This window comes from Phodopus roborovskii, unplaced genomic scaffold, assembly GCF_943737965.1.
Source record: "Phodopus roborovskii unplaced genomic scaffold, PHOROB, whole genome shotgun sequence".
Classification (NCBI taxonomy): domain Eukaryota; kingdom Metazoa; phylum Chordata; class Mammalia; order Rodentia; family Cricetidae; genus Phodopus; species Phodopus roborovskii.
The window spans coordinates 5,612,100-5,633,756 of NW_026126578.1; the positions used below are offsets into that span (position 1 = coordinate 5,612,100).

General features: G+C 40.1%; 1 protein-coding gene across 1 annotated transcript; it reads left to right on the top strand.

The window, feature by feature from the left end:
• Window positions 1–410: 410 nt before the first annotated feature.
• Thumpd3 (THUMP domain containing 3) lies at window positions 411–21,419 on the top strand. The gene is made up of 10 exons (XM_051203620.1): window positions 411–465; window positions 1,472–1,758; window positions 3,371–3,448; window positions 8,353–8,826; window positions 12,813–12,943; window positions 15,895–15,964; window positions 18,699–18,814; window positions 20,342–20,452; window positions 20,596–20,719; window positions 21,158–21,419. Exons 2-10 carry the CDS (start codon window positions 1,504–1,506, stop codon window positions 21,308–21,310), a joined length of 1,512 nt encoding a protein of 503 aa, XP_051059577.1. The 5' UTR covers window positions 411–465; window positions 1,472–1,503; the 3' UTR covers window positions 21,311–21,419.
• The last annotated feature ends 238 nt before the right edge of the window (window positions 21,420–21,657 follow it).

A 21,657-nucleotide genomic window follows, 5' to 3' on the forward strand; every position in this document is an offset into this window, starting at 1 on the left:
AGCCAGTCAGGGCTACATAGTGAGACTTCTATCTCAAAAATAAATCCCAAGCAAAAACTGCTATGCGAGACGGGAATGGGGCCGGCTAATCTCTCTGGGCCTAGTTTCTCTGACTTTAAAACGGGAATCAAGTCGTGGTCGCACCCAAACGTTAGATGCTTGACGCAAACTGCCCGGCACAACTGAAGAGCTGACTCAGCGTTTGCTATGGCTACGCCCTCCACAGAGGTTACCTCTGGGCAGGTGACCCGCCGGCAGCTCTTCCTGTTCCGGTTCAGAATGCAGCCAACCGCGCACAGCTTTATGCGCACGCTCGTCTCATCACGAGCCCACCCCGAGCGCGGGAGAACCATGACCCCCAAAGCCTGACTTCCGTTTCCGGAGTGGAATGCGGCTTCCGGCAGCGTGCGCTGAGCGCGCCGTGCTCGCAGGTGCGGCAGCCGGAAGGGTCTGTGCTTGCCGACGGTAACTGGCCCGGGTGGGAGTGGCCGGGTAGGCGGGTTGGAGGGAGGGCAGCGGTGACTTTGTGAGTCGGTGCCGGGACGGAGCATCTGGCCTCTCGCCGGGCCTCATCGCGGGTGGGAGTGGGAGACCGACTCCCTTCGGTCTGAGCCACCTATCAATTTTCCGATCTGCCTGTAAAGGTGGAGTTCTATACATAGTGACACGGAGTAACCGTGGTGACTTCTGTGGCCTGTCCTTGGTACAGCGTAGGGACAGCGAAGGTGTTAGCCTAAGTCATAACTCCTTTGAAAAACCTAATGGCGGATCCTCCGGCACGGTAACACCGCAGCAGCCCCTTCTACCTGCACAAACATTCATAGTGTTAGTGTTAGTTTGTGTTAGTAAATTAATGTATTTTCAGCATCTCCCCTGGATGCATATCATTTCAAAGTCACCGTGTAGTGAGGTTTCAGATCTTTGTAATTTAGATAGTGGAAGTTGTGTTAATCTTTATTAAATTCACTGCCCACTTAACTAGAGGGAAGAAAATACATACTCTACCCACACACTAAAAAGTTTTGATCATTAGCCCAGAATTGTGTTATTCTCATTAAACTCTAACTTTGAGAGAGGTTATTTAGTTCCCAGTTTGAGGTCAGGATTAACTTGCTTTGGTGTCTTTTGGACCTAAAGCAAGAATTCCAACCGCCAAATTCTGAACTGCTAGCTGGAGGGACAAGATGGGAGGAGTTCTGTTTTCATGTTAACAAGTATAGTAGTAAGATGCCGCTTGCCCACACAGATGACCCCCCCCCCCCAACCAAACACTGCATGTTAGGGAAATGCTCTGCTTTGCCTTCTTTTCTCTTACATGCCTGTATGTTGCTTGTTTAATCATGCTTCACTGTCTTCAATCTCTGCCCTTACTTACATGACAGTACAGTTTTAATTCTGGTACATGCATTTGAAATATGAAAAGAGACTGAGATTTGTTTGTTTGTTTTTCTTTTCTGTATTGCCTTTAAAGGGACTGTTAGGCCTTTTAGAAACATTTCCATCATGCCTGACACTCAAGAAGCTACCAACCAACTCTTGGATATGAACCTTCATGAGAATGATAAGTCTGTGCCAGTGATAGAAGGAGGCCTCAGAAGTGATTCTGAGCATCTCCGAGCCACTATCGGAGCCACTGTGCCTACTGGCTTTGAGCAAACAGCTGCAGACGAAGTGAGAGAGAAACTGAAGTCATCATGCAGAATCAGCAAAGACCGGGGCAAGATATATTTTGATATTGCAGTGGAAAGTCTGGCTCAGGTTTGGACAAAATAGTATTTAAATTAGACTTCTAACTTGGTTTGTAGAACCCTTGGAAATACTTTGCTTTTTTTCTGCTCCAAAGTATCTTTGGGTTTTCTGTTGTGTACTGATGTCTGAAATTGACTGTATTTTTCAGTGTACACTGTTAAATGTTTATAATGTGTATTCAGTTTAGTGCATTTTAGTGTTAGTTTACTATGGTTTAGAACTGATCATAGCAGGCCGGGTGTTGGTGGCTCACTCCTTTAATCCCAGCACTTAGGAGGCAGAGGCAGGTGGATCTCTGTGAGTTCGAGGCTAGCCTGGTCTACAGAGCAAGGGCCAGGACAGGCTTCAAAGCTACACAGAGAAACCCTGTCCTGAAAAACCAAAAATAAATAAATAAACACATAAGTAGATAAGTAATAATAAAAATTAGCAGAAGTTAAAGCAGATATTCCATTTCATCTGTGTCAGAGACATTCTTGATCAAAAGTAATTATGCATGACTGCAGTTGAGAAGAAGGGTTAGCAAACTGACATCTCATTAGTACAGAGGTTACAAGATGTCTCATTACCACACAAGTGACATAGGGCATAGATTATTGTCTGGAGATTTTTTTTTTAGGTATTGTTTTATCTTGCCAGTGTATCCCAAGCTTGTAGTTGGCACCCACAAAATAGTTATGGTATTTATTTATTGGTAAACAACTATTTTCTCGATGCCCTCAGCATCGAGAAAATACTTGTGAAGATTGGGCACTATTTCTCTTGGCATTAATCATTAGGTTTAAGAAGAAAAGTAATTTGTCTTCAGTAACTCAGCCATCACAAAACTAGAGCTTAAATCCCATGTGGATTTTTGGGGAGGTAGGAGGTTGAAACAGAAACAAGTCTGACATAGCCAAGGTTAGCCTAGATTTCTTTACAAAAGTGAATGAACTCTTGTTCTCCCTTGTTGTACCTCAGGATCCTGGGATTTCAGGCATGCACTTGTATATCCAGCTCTCAAATCTCGTGCTCTTTGCCGCTGCGGTGCACAACATACCACTGCAAGCCATGAAAGAAGTTTGATAAAGCTCCACCCGTGTTTACATTTTCCCCTTCTCCAAACTAGTATTGTTGCCTACATCTCAAACTGTTGTACTTTTATCTCACTGGCCCTTTGTCTGGCAAAAAGCAGGAACTGGTGGGTAACCAAAGAATGGAACACCCAGGACGAGAAAATTTTATGTTTACATTTTTCCCTTCTCCAAACCAGGGGGAAAAAAATATAAAAGATAGATATGAGCTGAGCACTCAAGAGGCAAAGGCAGGCAGATGTCTGAGTTCAAGGCCAGCCTGGTCTACAGAGTGTGTTCCTGGAAAGCCAGGCTGCACAGAGAGATCCTGTCTTGAAAAAAACAACAACAAAGATACAGATATGAGGTGCTTTGTTAATCCAAGTACTGGGAAGAACGAATCAGGGGAATCGTGAGCCAGAATAACATAGCAAGACTCTACCTCAAAATCAAAATGACACATTTTTGTCCCTTTTTTTTTCTTTTTTAATATTTAACTGTAGATAGCTATGTTATTAAAAAATATTTTTAGAAGTTTCTAACATTCTAACATTTGTTTTCCTCCCTAGGTTCATTGTCTGAGATCAGTTGATAACTTGTTTGTGGTTGTTCAGGAGTTTAAAGATTACCAGTTCAAAAATACAAAGGTGAGCTATTCCAAGCATGGTAGTTGATTCTTAGTCATTTTTCCCAAAGAGATTGTTTTCTATTATGTACTGCCTGTCTGTCAGTAGCTTTGCTATTGTATACAATGTTAGGAATAAAGCAAGAGCCTTGTATGTACCAAATACGTGATCACAAGCTTTTTCATTAAAATGCAGAAATCTCTTGACAGTCCATCCCAAAAGCTGCTTTTAAAGGTCAGTGTTTAAAAAAAAAAAAAAAACAAAAACAAAAAACTCTGAAGTTTATAGAAGAAAAAATTGACCAGAGAGTCTTAGATTAGCTTGGCCTATAGTACATATGGTTTGAAACTAGAATTGCTTCCAGCACATGAAAGAAAGAGCACAGTAGCATTCCGTCTCCACTTTGCTTTTGTCCTGTTTCAGTTTCATGTTTTGAAGTGAAGCCAAAGCAACATTTAATACCCCTTCAGTTGTTAGGACAACAGCTTTGTCTCTAGCCTGTATTTATCATCTGAGTCCTAAATATTCAGCTGCTATTTAATGTGAAAGTTGAAAATAGGCCTCAGTAACACTTCATGTTTTTTTCCTACATCCCTTTCTGGCCAGGTTTCCAGAGTCAAGTGCTTAAAACATTTTCTGTCAATGTTATGTTAATGTCTTTCTTAGAGATAATCTTTCTTAAAAAGAACTGTGGTATGCTGTCTAATTCTCTGGTCTTTATTAATTTTCCAGATTATTTTGAATAACCAAAGTATTCCCAGATCAATCAAACTGATTTGGGGGGAAGGAAGGGAGCTTAATAAAGCACTTTCCTTGTTAGGTCCTAGTAAAAAAATTTAAACAGCAACAAAAAGGCTAATGGAACCTTCCATAGCCTACAAAAAAATTCAAACAGCCCTAAAGGCATATCCATTGAAAATAGCTAAAAAAGTTTATTACCTACGAAAATAACTTTCAACTTTTAGAAGCAGTAGTATTGTAATCCCTTAGATTCATTTTTGTCTTTAGTGCTGCCCTGAGCATTTAGAACTCTTATATATATGTGTCCTAGTTGTTAGCTTTATAAATTACAACTTGGTATTATCTATCTAATCTATTTTTTTATATCCCTGCTATGATTGCAGATGAAATTGTCATGTTTTTTTTCCATTTCCATTCCATTCTGATTTTTATTGTTTAACTTCCTTAGTGTTGGGCCTGTAAATATACCCTGTCTGCTTGTACTTCTGTCCTTTGACCTGTAAGTGTAAGTGATGAGGGTTGCAGCATTCTTAAATTACTTCTCTTTCCTATTATACTTGCTTCTGTTTTATAGTCACAATCCACACTTTATTTTTATTTTAGTCTTAAAGCCAAATGGATAAAGGTGCATTTCTTGTCCTTCACTATTTGCTTATTTGTTTTGAAGATGAGGTTTTGCTCTATAGCCCAGGCTAGGCTTGCATTTGAAGAGATACTCCTGCCATTGTTAGCATAGCCCCTATTCCTGGCCGTTTCTAGTTATGTTGTTGACCTGAGTTGAGGGATGTTTATCTGTGTATGTTCTGTTAGTTGGAGTGTAAAGAACTAGTCTTCCCTTCTAGAAAGAGCCTGGGAGTCAGTGTTCATTTTCTTCTAGCGATTGATGTTGTGAAGAGTCTTGAGTTCATCTTGATAAATATTTCTTCCTTATTGTTTCTTTCTGTGTAATAACCAAAAAACAAAGAAAAACCCAGATTTCTTTGAAGTCATTTTAAGTTTGAGTATCTCTTACTGTTGATAATTCTTTGTCAGGACATGTCAGTATACTTTAACTTTCTGGAAAATATCTTAAATTATTGTAAATTGTAAAGTTCTTAGGTAAATAAGTATGTCTTAATTATTTTCTTTTTTTTTTTCTATCATTTTGTCTTTAGTTCTTTTTAACTCTTGCTCATTGTCATGCTATTTGCTTTTCTTTTCTCCATATCCTTTACTGTTTTTCAGCAGGATTCTATAAATACTGATTTCAGTGTTGTTTTTGCTGGTATTTATGTATACATGAGCACTCTTATCTTCATCTTATTCTCTTTTTTATTTTTTTAAATGTACATGGGTGTTTTGTCTATGTGTGTTTATGTGCACCACATACATGCGCCTGGTGCTCACAGGTCAAAAGAGGGAGCAGGATTCCCTAGAACTGAAGTTGTAAATATTGTGAACTACCATGTGGATGATGGGATCCAAGCTAAAGTCCTCTACAATAAGTCATCTTAATCACTGAGTCAACTTTCAAGCCTCCTCCACCTTGGTTTTTGTTTGGTTTGTTTATTTGTTCTGGAGTTTTGTATTTTGTTTATTTTTCTGGAGTCAGGGTTTCTCTTGTGGCTTTGGAGCCTGTTCTAGAACTTACTCTGTAGACTAGGCTTGCCTCATACTCAGGGAGGTCCACCTGACTCAGCCTCAAGAGTGCTGGGATTAAAGGCATCTGCCACCACCACCTGGTCCACCTTATTTTTTGAGATAGGGTCTCTTGGTGAACCTAGAACTCAACTTTCACCTAGGCTGGCTAGTGAGAAAACCTCAGGGATCTTCCTCTCTCCTCTACTCCAGTGCCTGCTTTTTTACATGTGTGTTGAGGAATTGCTCAGGTCCTCATGCTTGTATAACAGTAACTTTACCAACTGCATCATGGGCCTAACTCCTGCTTTAACTTTTATTTATTTTTTTATTTTATATTTTCTTTAAACTCTATATAGACTCCTTCATCTCCTGGTGACTCACCTCATTTCCTTGCTGCTTGAGTCTGCTTATTTTTTATGTCTTTGTCTTTAAATCATACACACACACACACACACACACACACACATATATACATATATACATACATATATTAAGATTTACTTATTGATTATGTATACAGTGTTTTTGCCAGCATGCCACCACAGATCACCAGATCTCATTATAGATGGTTGTGAGCCACTATGTGGTTGCTGGGAATTGAACTCTGGACCCTTGGAAGAACAGCAGTGCTCCTAACTCCTGAGCTATCTCTCCAGCCCTGTATACAAATGCATTCTTTTTTTTTTTTTTTTCTTTTTTCTTTTTTTCTTGGTTTGTGTTTTCGAGTCAGGGTTTCTCTGTAGCTTTGGAGCCTGTCCTAGAATTTGCTCAGTAGACCAGGCTGGCTTCCAACTCACAGAGATCCACCTATCTCTGCCTCCAGAGTAAATCATATTTCTTAATACTGTTCTGTGGTGACCCCCCCCCCCCCCGCTATTTCTTTCCTGTCCTGCTTCTGTTTCCTTGCCCTTCATCCTTTTGATTATAAGTTTTGAACTTACATCTGAATGAGATAGTTTCTCTTAGGCCTGTCCTTTTTAAGAAGGTCCTGAGGGTGAGACCCTGAGGGTTTTCTAGACCAAGAAGAGCCCTCTTTGGACTGACTGGGGATGAACAAATCTTTTCATCCTTTCTTTTCTCTTTTTTATTGTTTTATTGAACTATAAATTTTATTCTACTGAATGAATTAGTTTAAACTTTACTTCCTTTCTGGCTTCATGGGAATAGAGGTTTTAGAGTAAGCAGACAAAGCACACTTAACTCCTACCAACTGTAAACAAAAAAATTTGAAAAAAGTGGATTGATACAGCATGCTAACAGCTAGGTTGGAATATATAATGTGGCTGAAGTGACTGAGAAACTGAGTATTTCATTTCCTAAAGATTTTGTTTAGTTTTGTTTTAGACCAGGCTGGCCTCAAGCTCACAGAGATCCATCTGTCTTGCCTGGGATTAAAGGTGTGTACGACTTCTGGAGCTTTAAGTCATTTAAACATCTATACTGTGGTTGTTATATAGATTCTATAGCTCTGCTTGACTAGTGCTTGCTCTATTGGATAGCAGCCTCCTGTACTTCACATTTAAATATCATCCAGTAACTGCTTCTTTGTCCTTTACTCTTGTAGTACTAGCAGTTGAATTTAGGACCCCATACACCGAACCACTGAATTAGATCCCTTGGCCCTCTTACCTTTTATTTTAAGATAGGGTGTTAATAAGTTATCTAGGTTGGCCTTTAACCCACTTTAGCTCAGGAAAGCCTGAACTTGCAACTTTGTCATAGCTGGGATTACAACCCTGTGACAGTAAACCCACCTTGGGCAGCTGTATATTAACCACTCTTTTTATGCCTCTGCTGTTGTAGGTGTGTGGCCTATAGCAAAGGTCAAGGTAGTTTGGGTTTTTCCACCATGCATTTACAGGAGTGGCCTTGCTAGTAAACAGTTCATAAACCCAGTAACCATAGATCATGCTTAGTACTGTAGGCAAACTGGAAGAGCAGAACTTGACAGGGCAGGCACCACCAAACTTACTTTTTAAAAAATATAATCATATGAACCAGGTGTGGTGGTATGCATCTTTAATCCCAGCACTTGAGAGGCAGAGGCAGGTGAATGTCTGTGAGTTCTACACCAGCCTGGGCTACAGAGCCAGTTCTAGGACAGCCAGGGCTATAGAGAAGAGACCCTGTCTCAAAAATACAAAAAATAAAATAAAATAAAATAAAAAATAAAACCCCAAAAAGATGATCATACTATTTAAAATCTGGACAGATGACATTTTTAAACCTCAAAAAATTTGTTCAAATTCAGAAGATCTGAAAGGAAGTCATCTAGACTGGTTGCCTTCTTCCCCTCAGCTGCATCCATCCCATGCTTCCCTTTACAGGCATTCCTCAATGCTGTATGTCTGATCTGCCTTCTGCTCTATTATCTATAGTAGTACAGTGTTTGTGTTCCCTCACTTATCATTCACACTGGGATTTCCTTAATTGCTGAATTTATTTGCTTCTGCATTCCCACACCTCTATTATAAAGACCAGAGCTGTCAATAAAGAAAGTAGGCATTTATTTGTTGAGCTAAAATAGCGAGAAACAAAAGGGTTTCATTCTCCATCCTTTGCAGGAAGAAGTTCTAAAGGACTTTGAAGAATTGGCTGGAAAGCTCCCATGGTCTGACCCTTTAAAAGTCTGGCAAATTAACACCAGTTTCAAGAAGAAGAAAGCAAAGCGCAGAAAGACAAATCAGAGTACAGGTAAAGAGAAGGACAACTGTGGACAAGGAGACAAAGCAGAAGTGAAAGGCAGTAAGAAGTTTGCCAGCAGCACTTCAGAGTCACGTATCTTGGACTATTATGAAAATCCAGCCATCAAAGAAGAAGTATCAACCTTAGTGGGTGATGTCTTGGCATCTTGCAAAGATGAAACTGGTGAAAGCTTAAGAGAAGAAACTGAACCACAAGTACAAAAGTTTAGAGTCACCTGCAATAGAGCAGGAGAGAAACATTGTTTTACCTCAAATGAGGCTGCGAGGGATTTTGGGGGTTCTGTTCAAGAGTATTTTAAGTGGAAGGCTGATATGACCAACTTTGATGTAGAGGTGGGTATTAGCTTTGACTGATGATTAATGACTGGAATGGGGCTGGAAAGATGACTCAGTGGGTGAAGTGCTTGCTGAGCAAGCATGAGGACCTGAGTTTGGAAAGCTGTAAACAGATGTGTATGCATGTTAACCCTAGCACTGATAGGTAGAGACAAACAGTACCCTGGAGCTGATTGGACACTCCAGCCAAAACAGCAAGACACAGGATCAGTAGAAGACCCTGCCACACAAATAAGGTAGAATAGTAGAAAGACACTCATTGTAAACTGGCTTCCTCATACTTGCACATAAAAGAGAAAAAAAAAAGGTTCTCATACATTTGTAGAATTTCCAGACTAACCTAGTGCAGGTATAGGAAAACAGTGGCCATAAAGCTAGGAGGATGTAGTTAGGAATTGCATGGTCTGTGGAGATAGATGGCTAGGTATAGATTGAAATTTTACTCTGAAACTCTCTAGAATTGGACAAGATTTGTCTCTTTGAGCCTTTGTTTCAGATGAAGCCAATAATAGTATATATACCTTGAAGGTATATATACAATGGAAGGGAAATGAAATAATGGTTTAAAGTGTTTGGATAGTATATTGGTATATGCTGAGTACTCAGTGGGTATATGCTGTCAGAACTTAAGTAATGGTGGCATGCCCCCTTAGTCCTAGCAATCAGGAGGCAGAGGATCTTTTGTGAGTTTGAGGCAAGCCAGGCCTACATAGTGAGTTCTGGGACAGCAAGGATTATGTAGAAAGCCTGACTTGAGAAACCCTCAGGTGTACTCTGTCTCTGAACTTGGCATTACTGTTTCCAGCAGATGAAAGATGAGTCATTTGTTGGTTTTTTGAGACAGGGTTTCTCTGTATTGCTTTGGAGCCTGTCCTGGAACTAGCTCTTTAGACCAGGCTGGCTTCAAACTCACAGAGATCCACCTGCCTTTGCCTCCCCAGTGCTGGGACCAAAGGTGTGCGCCACCACTGTCAGGTGAGTCCTTTTTTTATACTGTGGACCCAGGACCTTGTACATAGTAGACTCTACTTCTAAGCTGCATCTACATAGTCCTCTAATTTCTTTTTAAAAAAAAATTATTTATCATGTATACAGTAATCTGCCTGCCTGCATGCATGCAGGCCAGAAGAAGGCACCAGATCTCATTACAGATGGTTATGAGCCACCATGTGGTTGCTGGGAATTGAACTCAGGACCTCTGGAAGAGCAGCCAGTGCCTTAACCTCTGAGCCATCTCTCCAACCCCCAGTCCTCTGATTTCTAACCTAGTATTTTCCCACATTATGTGGACTTCTAGGTTGTAAATTTATCTTAAAAAAAAAAAAAAAAAAAAACTTACTAAATCTTAGTTGCAGAGTTCTGTTACTACACCATAGTGGAATATGATTTTCAGATCTTCAAGTCTGGGTTTTCTAGCTAATCCCTTTTGGTTTTTTTTTTTTTTTTTTTTTTTTTTTTTAAGTTTTTCAAGAGACAAGGTTTCTCTGTGGCTTTGGAAGCTATCTTGTAGACCAGGCTGGCCTTGAAATTATTGAGATCCGCCTGCCTCTACCTCCTGAGTGCCATCAACACCTGGCTGTAGTTCTGCTTATTTTTCAAAATGGCTAGGTTCTTAAAACCAAATGCCTCCTGTTAGCTTGATTATCCTTTGACTACTGGGTGACTAATGTGAATAATAGTAATTATGTTCCTTAAATTTCTGGTGGCTTATATAGGTCCCTTTTTACCAAGAAGTAAATTTCTGTTGCTTTTGGGATACTTTACATCTGGGGCATGTCATTTTCTTTGTAACTTTTCTTTAAAAAATGTCAGACTAGTACAATTCCTCATATTCCCTTAAACAGCTGCCATGAGAATGAATAGGCTAAAGAACAGCCATGTCCAGAAATTAGCAAGGTGACACAGGACAAATCATGGAGCCACACTGCCTTGTTAAATTACAATATGAAGAGCATATGATCTGAAGGCTCTGTGTTCTAGGCTCAAGTGCATTTGTAGGAAATGAGGCCATGCAAGTAAGATGTGTAGAGCAGGGCCTTGCATGTTAGAGTGTCAGCTCCTTTGGTAAAGCCATGATGAGTCCATTCTAAGGGGAAGATTACCCAATCTTTAGAGTTTATCTTCATAGCATACTTTTGAATTAGGAATACTAAGAAGATAGTAGTTGATAAAGCAAATGTGACACAGTGTCAACTCTGGAGAAAAGGTGTGTTTGAGAGTCTGCTGTGAAAGTAGGCTTGTTGCACTTAAGTATGTTAGAAGTATTTTCCCCCCAAAATGTAATAATTTTAAAAATATATGTAGTCCAAGTATGGTGACCTATGCCTTTGATTTATGAGGCAGAGATGGGCAGATCTCTGTTATTTGAAAGCCAGCCTGGTCTATAATAATGAGTTCTAGGCCAGCAAGAGTGCATAGTGAAACCCTGTCTGGTTTTTTGCTTTTTGAGACATGGTTTCTCTTTGTAAAACTGGCTATCCTAGAGCTCACTCTGTAGACCAGGCTGACCACAAACTCAGCGATCAGCTTGCTTCTTCCTCCAAAGTGCTGGGATTAAAGGTGTGCGCCACCACTGCCCAGTGAAACCCTATCTTAAACAGCAATAAAACACACAGGTACTCATACATTCATATTTTAAAGCCATGCCATCAAAATATACTAATATAGTAAAATCTAAGAGATAATCTAGCAATATCTAGCTTGTATATATAGTGAGTGAAAAGAATAAAGTATTTTAAAATTAAATAAAAATAGTTTATATACATATATTTTTGTGAAGTTCCAACTAATTTGTAATAGTGGTCAGATTAATGATCACTCTGCATGTTGGCCAGGAAGGAAGCAAAGGGAGCCTTCTAAAAGTTACTGTATGTAGCTCAAAGCTCACAGAAATATGTATGTATTTAAGGTTTATATACCTCTGGGTTCAAGAAATGGCTCAGTGGGTAGATAGACTTGCCACAAAGGCTGCTGACCTGAGTTTAATTCCGAGGACACATGGTGGAAGTATAGTAAGCATGTAAAGTGTAATTCACTCAGAAAGTTTGTGTGGGCTAGAGAGATGATTCAGTGGTTAAAATAACTAGCTGCTCTTTCAGAAGATACAGGTTTAATCCTAGCACCCATATGGCAGGCAGTTCACAACTGTCTGTAACTCCGGTTCCCTAGGATCTAATACCTTTTTCTGGTCTCCATGGATACCATGTGTGCATGTGGTGCACAGATACACATTCAGGCAAAATACTCACACATAAAAAAAATAAAAATTTTCTAAAAGGAAAGTTTTTGTGCATTGTGGTTATATGTGTACAAGCCATGCCTGGCTTTTCTCTGGGTGCTGGGAATCCAAGCCCAGGTCTTCATGTTTGTGAGTGAGAACTCTCTTCACTGAGTCATCTCCCCAGCTCTGAATAAGAAAGTTGTTTTGATTTTGTTTTATCTTAAAAATTCAGAAAGTCTTAATAAGGCAGATATATATCTCCTACTTATGATCCAAGCATTTGTGAGGCAGAGAGTTTCAGTCTAGCTATCTACATAAGAAATTCAAGCCAGTCGTGAGTCTGAAGCCCTGTTTTACTGTATTCTTTTAAATTTATTCTGTTGTTTTTTTGTTTCATTTTGTTTGAGACAGGGTTTTTTTATTTAGTCTTGTTTGACCTGGAACTCACTATGTAACCCAGGCTGGCCTTGAACTCACAAGATCCACCTGCCTCTGCCTCCTAAGTACCAGGATTAAAGCACTTGGAAGGCAGGCCCACACCCAGCTAAGGCACTGCTTTTTTTGGGGGGGTGGTGGGAGTGGGGGCTTCAAGACAGGTTCTCTCTGTGTAGCCTTGGCTCTCCAGGAACTCACTATGTAGATCAGCCTAGCCTCAAACTCATGAGATTCACCTAAGGCCCTGCATTAAAAAAAAAAAAAAAAGTCTTGGTAATAAGTGCAGTTTGAATAATGCCAACTGTTTCTTTTGTTGGATTTGATGTAGGTTCTCCTGAACATCCATGATAATGAAGTCATTGTTGGCATTGCATTGACAGAGGAGAGTCTCCATCGAAGAAATATTACACATTTTGGACCTACAACTCTTAGGTCAACTCTTGCCTATGGAATGCTCAGGTAACAGAAGGGGATTTTTTGTCTATATTGCAATGGATACTTTGCTCTGAATCTTGCTTTAAAACACACATTTTCTAAAAGAATATTTCTTAGTTAGAATTATAAAATCACCTTTTTTCCTCCAGTATTCACTGTTGTGTGCTTAGATGGTGTGTTAGTATTCTTGATTATAAAGTGAGAGTGGTAGTGTTGTGTATATCTTCAGTGGATTGGCTGTTTCTGTTGAGAAAGGATATCCTTTTTTAGGATCTAGAGCCAGATTTACTGGGCTTTGTTTTTATACAGTGAAGCAAACAAGAGAGAGCCTTACAGTGTGTAAATGAATATAGAACTTGTATATTGAGTGAAGGTGTTGCTATGCAGCATAGGCCAGCCTTGGTATCCTGGGTGTTGGAATCATAGTACCCATTACCACACCCCACTTACTCATATTCTTAAATGTTAAATACTAGCAGCAGCCCATGGATCATTTTGGGACTTTCAGAAGTACAAAGCCAGCAACCCTTTGCTGTTGTCATTTTTCTGTTATTAGTGTCTTCTTTCTAGTTGTGTAGTAGTCCACATAAACACAAAAGAAAAAGAAGAAAAGATTTATTCATGCTGGAAAGATGGCTCAGAGTGCATGCCATAGATAATAATGACCTGCAACTACAGCTCCAGGGGATTCAAGCCTCTGCCTTCTGCAGGCATCAGCATTTACATGCACATATGTATCCAAACATGCACACATACACATACTTTAAAAAACAGAGTGGTAGCTGACTTTGGGGTTGTAGAGATGGCTCAGCAGTTACTGGTTCTTGCTGTTCTCCCAGAGGACCAGAGTTCAGTTCCCAGTACCCATATCTGGCAGCTTACAGCTGTCTTTAATTCCCATTCTATACCCTCTTCCAACACTCTCTTGTGGCCTGCATTGGTACCTGTACAGATGTACATACACATGTGCATATATACAGAGAGACAAAAATACATATGCATTAGTAAAAAGTTTGTTCATGGAAACTGAATGCAGAAACATAGACAGATTGTCTCATCCTGTACAGTGTCCAAATGAGTTATATAAGTATATTTTCTTTCTAGTCCTTGCTTCCTCTTTTATCCTGGTCATGTGTGGATTCATAGTTCCTCACAACTGGATCATATGAACTTGATAACAGAAAAGTTAAAGAAAGCACTCCTAAACTTCATTCAATTGACATTGATTGTCTGCCTCTAACTGTGATTATAGAAACCAGCATACAAAGAGTTACTTTGGGTGCAAGTATTCTCAATAGAATAAAAAAGTGATGACAGAGTCGAGGAAGTAGCTCAGTAAAGTGTCTGCTCAAGCATAAGGGTTTGACTTAGCAGCAGCAGCATATGCACTGAGACAGGAGGAACCCTGGGGCTTTCTGGCCAGCAAGTCTAACTAATTTGTGAGCTTCAGGTTATGCAGGACCCTTTCTCAAAAAGTGAGGTGAAGAGCAATTGAGAAAGATGCCCAGACAGGCATAGTAGCACAAACCTTTAATCTCAGCACTTGGGAGCAGAGGCAGACAGATCTCCAGGAATTCAAGGCTAGCCTGGTCTACATAGTGAATTCCAGGACGGCTAGAGCTCTGTAGAGAGATCCTTTCTCAAAACAAACAAACAAACAACCCCCCCACAAAATCTGTGTGTGTGTGTGTGTGTGTGTGTGTGTGTGTGTGTGTGTGTAGGGGAAGGGAGCGGAGCGGAGGGGAGAGATGCCCATTGTTGACCTCTGGCCTTCACATGCATGTGGGCAAACATAAGTGTGTACGCAAAGCACATTTCCTCACAGAGTAAGAATTATGCTGAGGATGGGGTGATTGGAGAGATGAGCAAACATTATTCCAAACCCACAAAAAAATTTTGAAAGTCATCTCAAGAAAGGTAGAGACTACGGGGCTGGAAAGAAGGCATAGTGCCATAAGAGCACTGGCTGCTCTTCCAGAGGTTCTGGATTCAATTCCTAGCACCAGTGCGGTGGCTCACAATTGTTTATAACTCCAGTTTCAAAGGATCTGATAACTCTCTGGCTTCAACAGGTACTGCTCATCTGTGATGCAGATATGCATGCAGGTAAAATATCCATTACACATAAAGTATAGAAACCAGATGGTAGAAAACTCAGGAGACTGCTTTTCTGTCACTTGAAAGCTTATGGGCTTTTGCTCAGCTCACCTGTGCACACGGCTGCCCATCATTTAAAGATATGTCCCTCTAGTTGCACATGACTAGCTCACACAGCCAAGGGCTTCTTGCTCTTTATTCCAAATTCTTAAGATTTGAGTGACATATTTTGATCAAATGCGCACTCCTGGCCCATTAGCAATGACTGACATTACAGGCTTACGTAAGAACCTTTCTTATGAGGGAAATCATTAACATGCATGGTGCAGGGTCTCAAACAGAACATGAAAAGGTTAGAACAGACAAAGCTTAGTGACCTAAGGATTGGCACTACACAGAGGAGGTAAGCAACACTTCCTGTAGTCCTGACTATTGCCTCGTTTTAGGTTCTAGGAAAAATTGTTTCTTTGCATGTTTTATTTGTTAAGTGGTAATGGGGTTGTTAGAAGGATTCGGTGAAATAAGTGTAAAGTTAAAGCAGCTATTTTATGTTAAAGATGTTATCTCTACAATTAAGAACAAAAAGGAAAGGATACTGAATGTCTCGTTGTCAGCAAATGACCACTAAAAAATCTTCCCAGCTCAGCTTCCCTAGTTCTGGGATAACAATTCTTGCTTCCTCTTTCTTTTTCTTCTCCAGCATTGAGTCTGAAACCCAAAGCTTTGTACACATAGGTGAGCACTACTATTAAGTGCCAGCCCCAGGCTGACTTTCAGACCATAGATTGCTGTTCTTCCTTTATGCCTATGTCCTAACCTTTAGGAATGTCTAAGGTTGTGGCTGATCTCACATGTGCTGATTTGTTTTCTCCCTGCAGGCTCTGTGAACCTAAACCTACTGATGTAATAGTGGATCCAATGTGTGGAACAGGGGCAATACCAATAGAGGTAATAACACCTCTTTATTTTTATATAAGCAAGTGATATGCCATTTATTTCAAACCACCAAGTGCCATACAACTAGATATTGACATTTGTTTTCTGGTTCCCAGAGGAGCTAAAAATGTCAAACTGATAAACCCTTTTTCTACAATAGATGGATGAACTACTAGGTTGAATAGCAGAGGATAATTGAAGTTATCATAAACTGGAGGAAGTTAGTTTTCATCTCCATATAATTAGAGGTTCCTGAAGCTAACAAGTTCAGTTATGACAGGAAAAACCAACAGAGGTGTAACTCAGTGCCTGGTACTTGCCTGGCATACCAGAGGTCCTGGACTTAGTTTTTAGCACTGCAAAACAAAACTAGAAACAAGCCCACCACCTATGAGCATTCTTTATGTTTGTTTGTTTGTAGATAGGGTCTTACTATGTAGCCCTGGTTGGCATTGAACTCACAGAGATTTGCCTTGCCTATCAAGGTCACAAACTACCACAGTCAGTCTTTTTACCTGTTTTCTTTTTTGTTGTTTGTTTTTTACATGGAAAGGAAATTTTATTGGGGGAAGGGAGTGGGGGGAGGGATGCAGGGAGAAAAGAGAAAGACAGAGATCTGTCTACCCCCCAGAGAAATGGCAGAAAAAGCTTTCTTTTTAAAAAGTTTCTTTATATGTTTTAAGAAATCTGACAAAACTACATACCCAGTGGCCTTAAATAATTTTCAGAATTTCTACCTCACTCATAAAAACTAAAGAAGTCACTGGGCAGTAGTAGCCCTGCTTTTAATCCTAGCACTTGGGAGGCAGAAGCAAGTAGGTGTCTGAGTTAGAGGCTAGCCCTGGTCTTCAGAATGAGTTCTAAGAAAGTCAGGGCTACATAGAGAAACCCTGTCTGAAAAAAATAAAAAGTAAAATAAAAAAAAAAAAAATAAAATAAAAACTACAGAAGGCAAAATAAGACTTGGAAAGATTTTTTTTTAACCTTTTTGAGGCAGGGTCTTGGTATGTAGCACAGGCTGGCACTGAGTTCATTGCAATCCTCCTTCCTCAGCCTCTTCCAAATGCTGGTATTACAGGCATGCACCACCACATAGTGAGAAAGGGATCTTGTAGGTAGAGAACTGTTGAGATTGGGTGAATTACATCACCTATGTATCTGTAAGTGACTGATAGGGCAGGAGTTCACAGTGAAACAGTGAAATATTCCAGATTTTATCAAAAGCCAGTAAAAAGAAACTGCACAGAAGTACCACAGATTGCCTGGAGAGACAGAGGCAGGTGGGTCTCTTGAGTTGAGCCTGGTCTGCAAGAGCTAGTTCCAGGACTGGCTCCAAAGCATTACAGAGAAACCCTGTCTCGAAAAATCAAAAAAAAAAAAAAAAAAAAGTACCACCACAGATTGTGTTGAGTGTGCAGAAATGGGACAGATGAATAAGCCCAAAGCAACCCACAAAGGGAAAAAGTAATCCATAGTGTAATTAGAAAATGTATGGTCTGACTTTGGCCAGGAGTTAAGATCCAGGAGGAAACCACATAGTCTGCATGTTCCACTAGTGATGGCTGGGAGTGACTACTGCTTGAGATCTGAACCAGAGAGCTTAGTTACAGTTGAGAATTCTGAAAACAAAGCTGTAGTTTTCCAGAATTAAACCATGACTTTTCTATGAAATACCAGGTAGTTACCATGTGTCCAGAAACATGCAACAGAAATAGACACCATTCCCATGTAAAAATAGCTGTGAAGGTACCATTATAGAAACTTTAGCTGGGAAATGATAGAATTTGTGAAGAGTTGCCAGGTGTCTGTGAACACATGTCCACACAAAGTGTCAAATACATGGCCTGGAATACTCTTGAGATTTAGAAGTAATTTGACCAGAGGTAGGAAATGCAAATTGGACTAAAAGTTTAAAAGAAAAAATGGTTGGCAAAGGTTGTTACCAGTGGAGCCCCATCTTCAGTGGGTAGGGATCACCCGAGACTTTTCCTTCTGTTTCCTGCCCACTCAGTTTCTGGCATACATGAACATTCCCCCCCCCCCCCACTTTTTTTTTTGTAGTCATTGTAGAATAAGAGCTAGAAGATGTCAGCACCCTCAAGGGTCTAAACAAAATACAAAGTTATGAAGTATTGTATTCATGCATGCATGTCTTCATGGCAAAAGCTGTACCATGGTGTGTTGTCACCTCATTTCACAAGCATGTCACTGCTTGGCATTTATATTCTGCTGACATTTTGTACTTAACTACAAAACCCTCTCAGAGATACATGGTGGTAATCTTTTAAAATCTAAACTCTCACAATCCAAGAATATAGGTCTGGTTAGTTTGGTTATTTGGTGGGAGATGGGGGGAGTGTTTTATTTTTCAGAGACAGGGTTTCTGTATATAACAGCCTTGACACTTGCTGTGTAGACCAGGCTGGCCTCAAAGTCACAGAGACCCACCTGCCTCTGCCTCCTGAGTGCTGGGATTAAAGTTAGGCACCACCAGCAGATTGGTTAATTTTTTAAAATCATATTTATTTAGGGGATGTAGTCTCTTGTATGGGCTGATGTTGATGTCACAGTGGATGACATTGGAGCCATATCTCCAGTGAGTGAAAATTCACCAGGCAGAAAAAGAACAGGGAGGTCATTTGTGTTAAAGAAATAAATGGCATGGATTGGCATGTTATTGAAAATTGACTGAACAATTTCCCCTTTAATCGCCTTTTGTGGCATATTTAACATTCTTGTCTTATAGGGGGCTACTGAGTGGTCTCACTGTTACCATATTGCTGGGGACAACAACCCTCTGGCAGTGAACAGAGCAGCAAATAATATCTCATCTCTATTGACTAAAAGCCAGATTAAAGATGGGTAAGTTTAACTTCAAAGACTGCATTACATTTTTTAAGTCACTCTTCATACTGACTTGGAATTATCACTCATTGCCAATGCTTTGTGACATCTTTATATCCAAATGAATAGTGTGAGAAGACACCTCCTAGCTTACTGAAAGTCATTTATAATTAACAATTTCCATACTTTGTTGCAATTTTCTCTTTTTTGTTCATTATTCATGTGTCCATTCCTCAAATAATATGCTATAGTATAGGTTTATTTATCCTGAAAAGGTCATACCCTATAACTCCATCTTACTTTGAACTCGTTGTATTGTGCAGCTGACCTCAGGCTCACAGTGATCCTGCCTTTACCTCCCAATACTGGGATTATAGATATGAGCTACCAAATTCAACTGTTTACATTTGCAGTACATAGCTAGGTTCATTTTAATGTCACAAATTTGAAAATACTTTCAGTATTTTTACATATTTATATACAGTAATCCAATGTTTATGTTTGCACAGCATTCCATCATACAGAACTACTACAGTTTACTTATTTAGCTTTTTTCTAAAATAATGTGAGTTGACCTAGGGTGTGGTGACCTTTAATCCCAGCACTTGGGAGGCAGAGGTGGGTGGATCTCTGTGACTTTGAGGCCAGTCTGGTCTTTAGAGTGAGTTCCAGGACAGCCATGACTACAGAGTAAACCTATCTGAAAAAAACCCAAAAAAGTAAATAAAAATGTGAATTGAAAGCAGCATGAAAATCATCCCTATAACTTCTAAATTACTAGTGATTTTGACTTGTGGCCTTGGCCTGTTGAAATCCTCTGATCACTTTGCCTCTGAAGCCTTTTGTATTTGTCTTTTTTGTTTATTTGTGTATGTGTATTTGCCTGAGAGTGTCATGAAGCTGTGCTATGGTGTAGAAGTCAGAGGACAGCTTGTGGGAGATGGTTCTCTTCTTCCTGTGTATCAAGGAAACTTCTGTTTGTCAAGCTTAGTGGCAGACACCTTTGCCAGCTGGGCCATTCCTCTGGCCTTTTAAACACCTTTTACATGTAAACTCATTTCCCCTGGTGCTTTTTAAAATTGTGTGTGAAACCATACATCCTTTGAAAATCAATCTTTGGAGTTTTTGTTTTGTTTTTTGAGACAAGGTTTCTCTGTGTAACAGACCAGGTTGGCTTTGAACTCACAGAGATTTCCCTGCCTCAGCCTCCCAAGTGCTGGGATCAAAAGCATGCGCCACCACCGCCTGGCTTGAAAACCAGTCTCAACCATATAAAAAACTTGTACGTTACTGTAACATATCTTTTTAGAAAAATGATCTTTAAAGATTAATACTGCAGAATGTTTTTTGCTTTGTTACATTTATTCACATGTTGGTACAAGAGTAGGGTAGGGGTTTAGATGTCACACCAAAGGATTCAGTTCTCTCCTTCCACCATGTGAGCCCCAGGGATCAAGCTTAGGTCATCAGGCAATGGCTTTATCTGCTATGACACCTCAATAGCCTGGGCAAATATATTGAAGTATCTTTCTTTTGTTTCCACAGAAAAACATCCTGGGGGTTGCCCATTGATGCTGTTCAGTGGGATATCTGCAACCTCCCACTGAGAACTGCTTCTGTGGATATTGTTGTAACAGATATGCCTTTTGGAAAAAGGTAGAATTGGGTTTTTCTCTTTTAAATGGAGTTTGATTTCACCTGTTATCGTTACTGTTTGTCTTCTCAGTCAGAAAGATGTACCATAATTCATTTCATCCATTGTGCCATTATATTTACCTGATCCCAATCTTCTTTTATAGGATGGGCTCCAAGAAGAGAAACTGGAATCTATATCCAGCTTGCCTTCAGGAAATGAGCCGTGTATGTAGACCAGGGACAGGCAGAGCTGTACTACTTACTCAGGACAAGAAATGTTTTACCAAGGTACACAACATGAGAGTTAAAATCTCAGCTTAAGATAACTTTAGGATTCTTAAAAGAAGGCTTGGGCCCTAGTGCCAGGGTAGGGGCACAGCAGGCTGGTCAGACAGGAGCCCAGAACTTTGCTGGCCAGTTATTGTAGCCATCCAGTGAGTTTCTGGGTTCAATGAGACCCTTCCTTTACAAACACACACTCACCTATCCTCAAAAGGACAGAAGAGGGCATTTTGTGGATCCCCTAGAATTGGAGCTATAGAGTATATTAGCTGTCATATGGGTGCCATAAAGTGAATCTAGATCCTCTGGAAGAACAGTAAGTGCTCTTAACTTCTGAGCCAACTCTTTGTCCACCACCGGTAACATTTCTTAAGTAGCAGAGATTCTAGGTTGGTTTAAAAGCAGATTGGCAGCCTAATGACTTTTGCCTTTTGTGTGTACCAGGCATTATCTGGAATGGGACATTTGTGGCGAAAGGTCCATACAGTCTGGGTGAACATCGGGGGCCTTCATGCTGCAGTTTATCTTCTAAAACGCACACCTCAAGCCTTTGTTCATCCTTCAGAACAAGATGGAGGAAGACACTCTCCATGGTAAAGCAAAGAATGAAAACGACTATAGTATTTGTAGTTCCTAACCAACACTGGACATATCAACATAAAGAACTTGCTTTGAGGGGGAAACAGCAGAAAAGTAACTTAGTATTGCAGTCTACACTGCTGACTACTCAGAAGGCTTTGTTAGCAAGGTGACTAATGCTATTTCCTCAGAAGCTTACATTGCTTGGCTTCTAGGTTTGAGAGCACTATAGGCCACATTCTATCACTGTTCTGTAGCCTAAGTTCTTTCTGCACCCACAGAAACTAAAGCATACCTCAAGACCTATAGCTTACCATCTGCCTTAAAATAAAGACACACCAAAACAGGGCAAAGATGTTTTGTGT

Coding starts and splice junctions, on each gene's coding strand:
- Thumpd3 (XM_051203620.1), top strand. CDS start 1,504: ATGCCTGACACTCAAGAAGCTACCAACCAACTCTTGGATATGAACCTT. Junction 3,449..8,352: donor ACCAGTTCAAAAATACAAAG/GTGAGCTATTCC, acceptor CATCCTTTGCAG/GAAGAAGTTCTAAAGGACTT. Junction 15,965..18,698: donor CAGGGGCAATACCAATAGAG/GTAATAACACCT, acceptor CTTGTCTTATAG/GGGGCTACTGAGTGGTCTCA.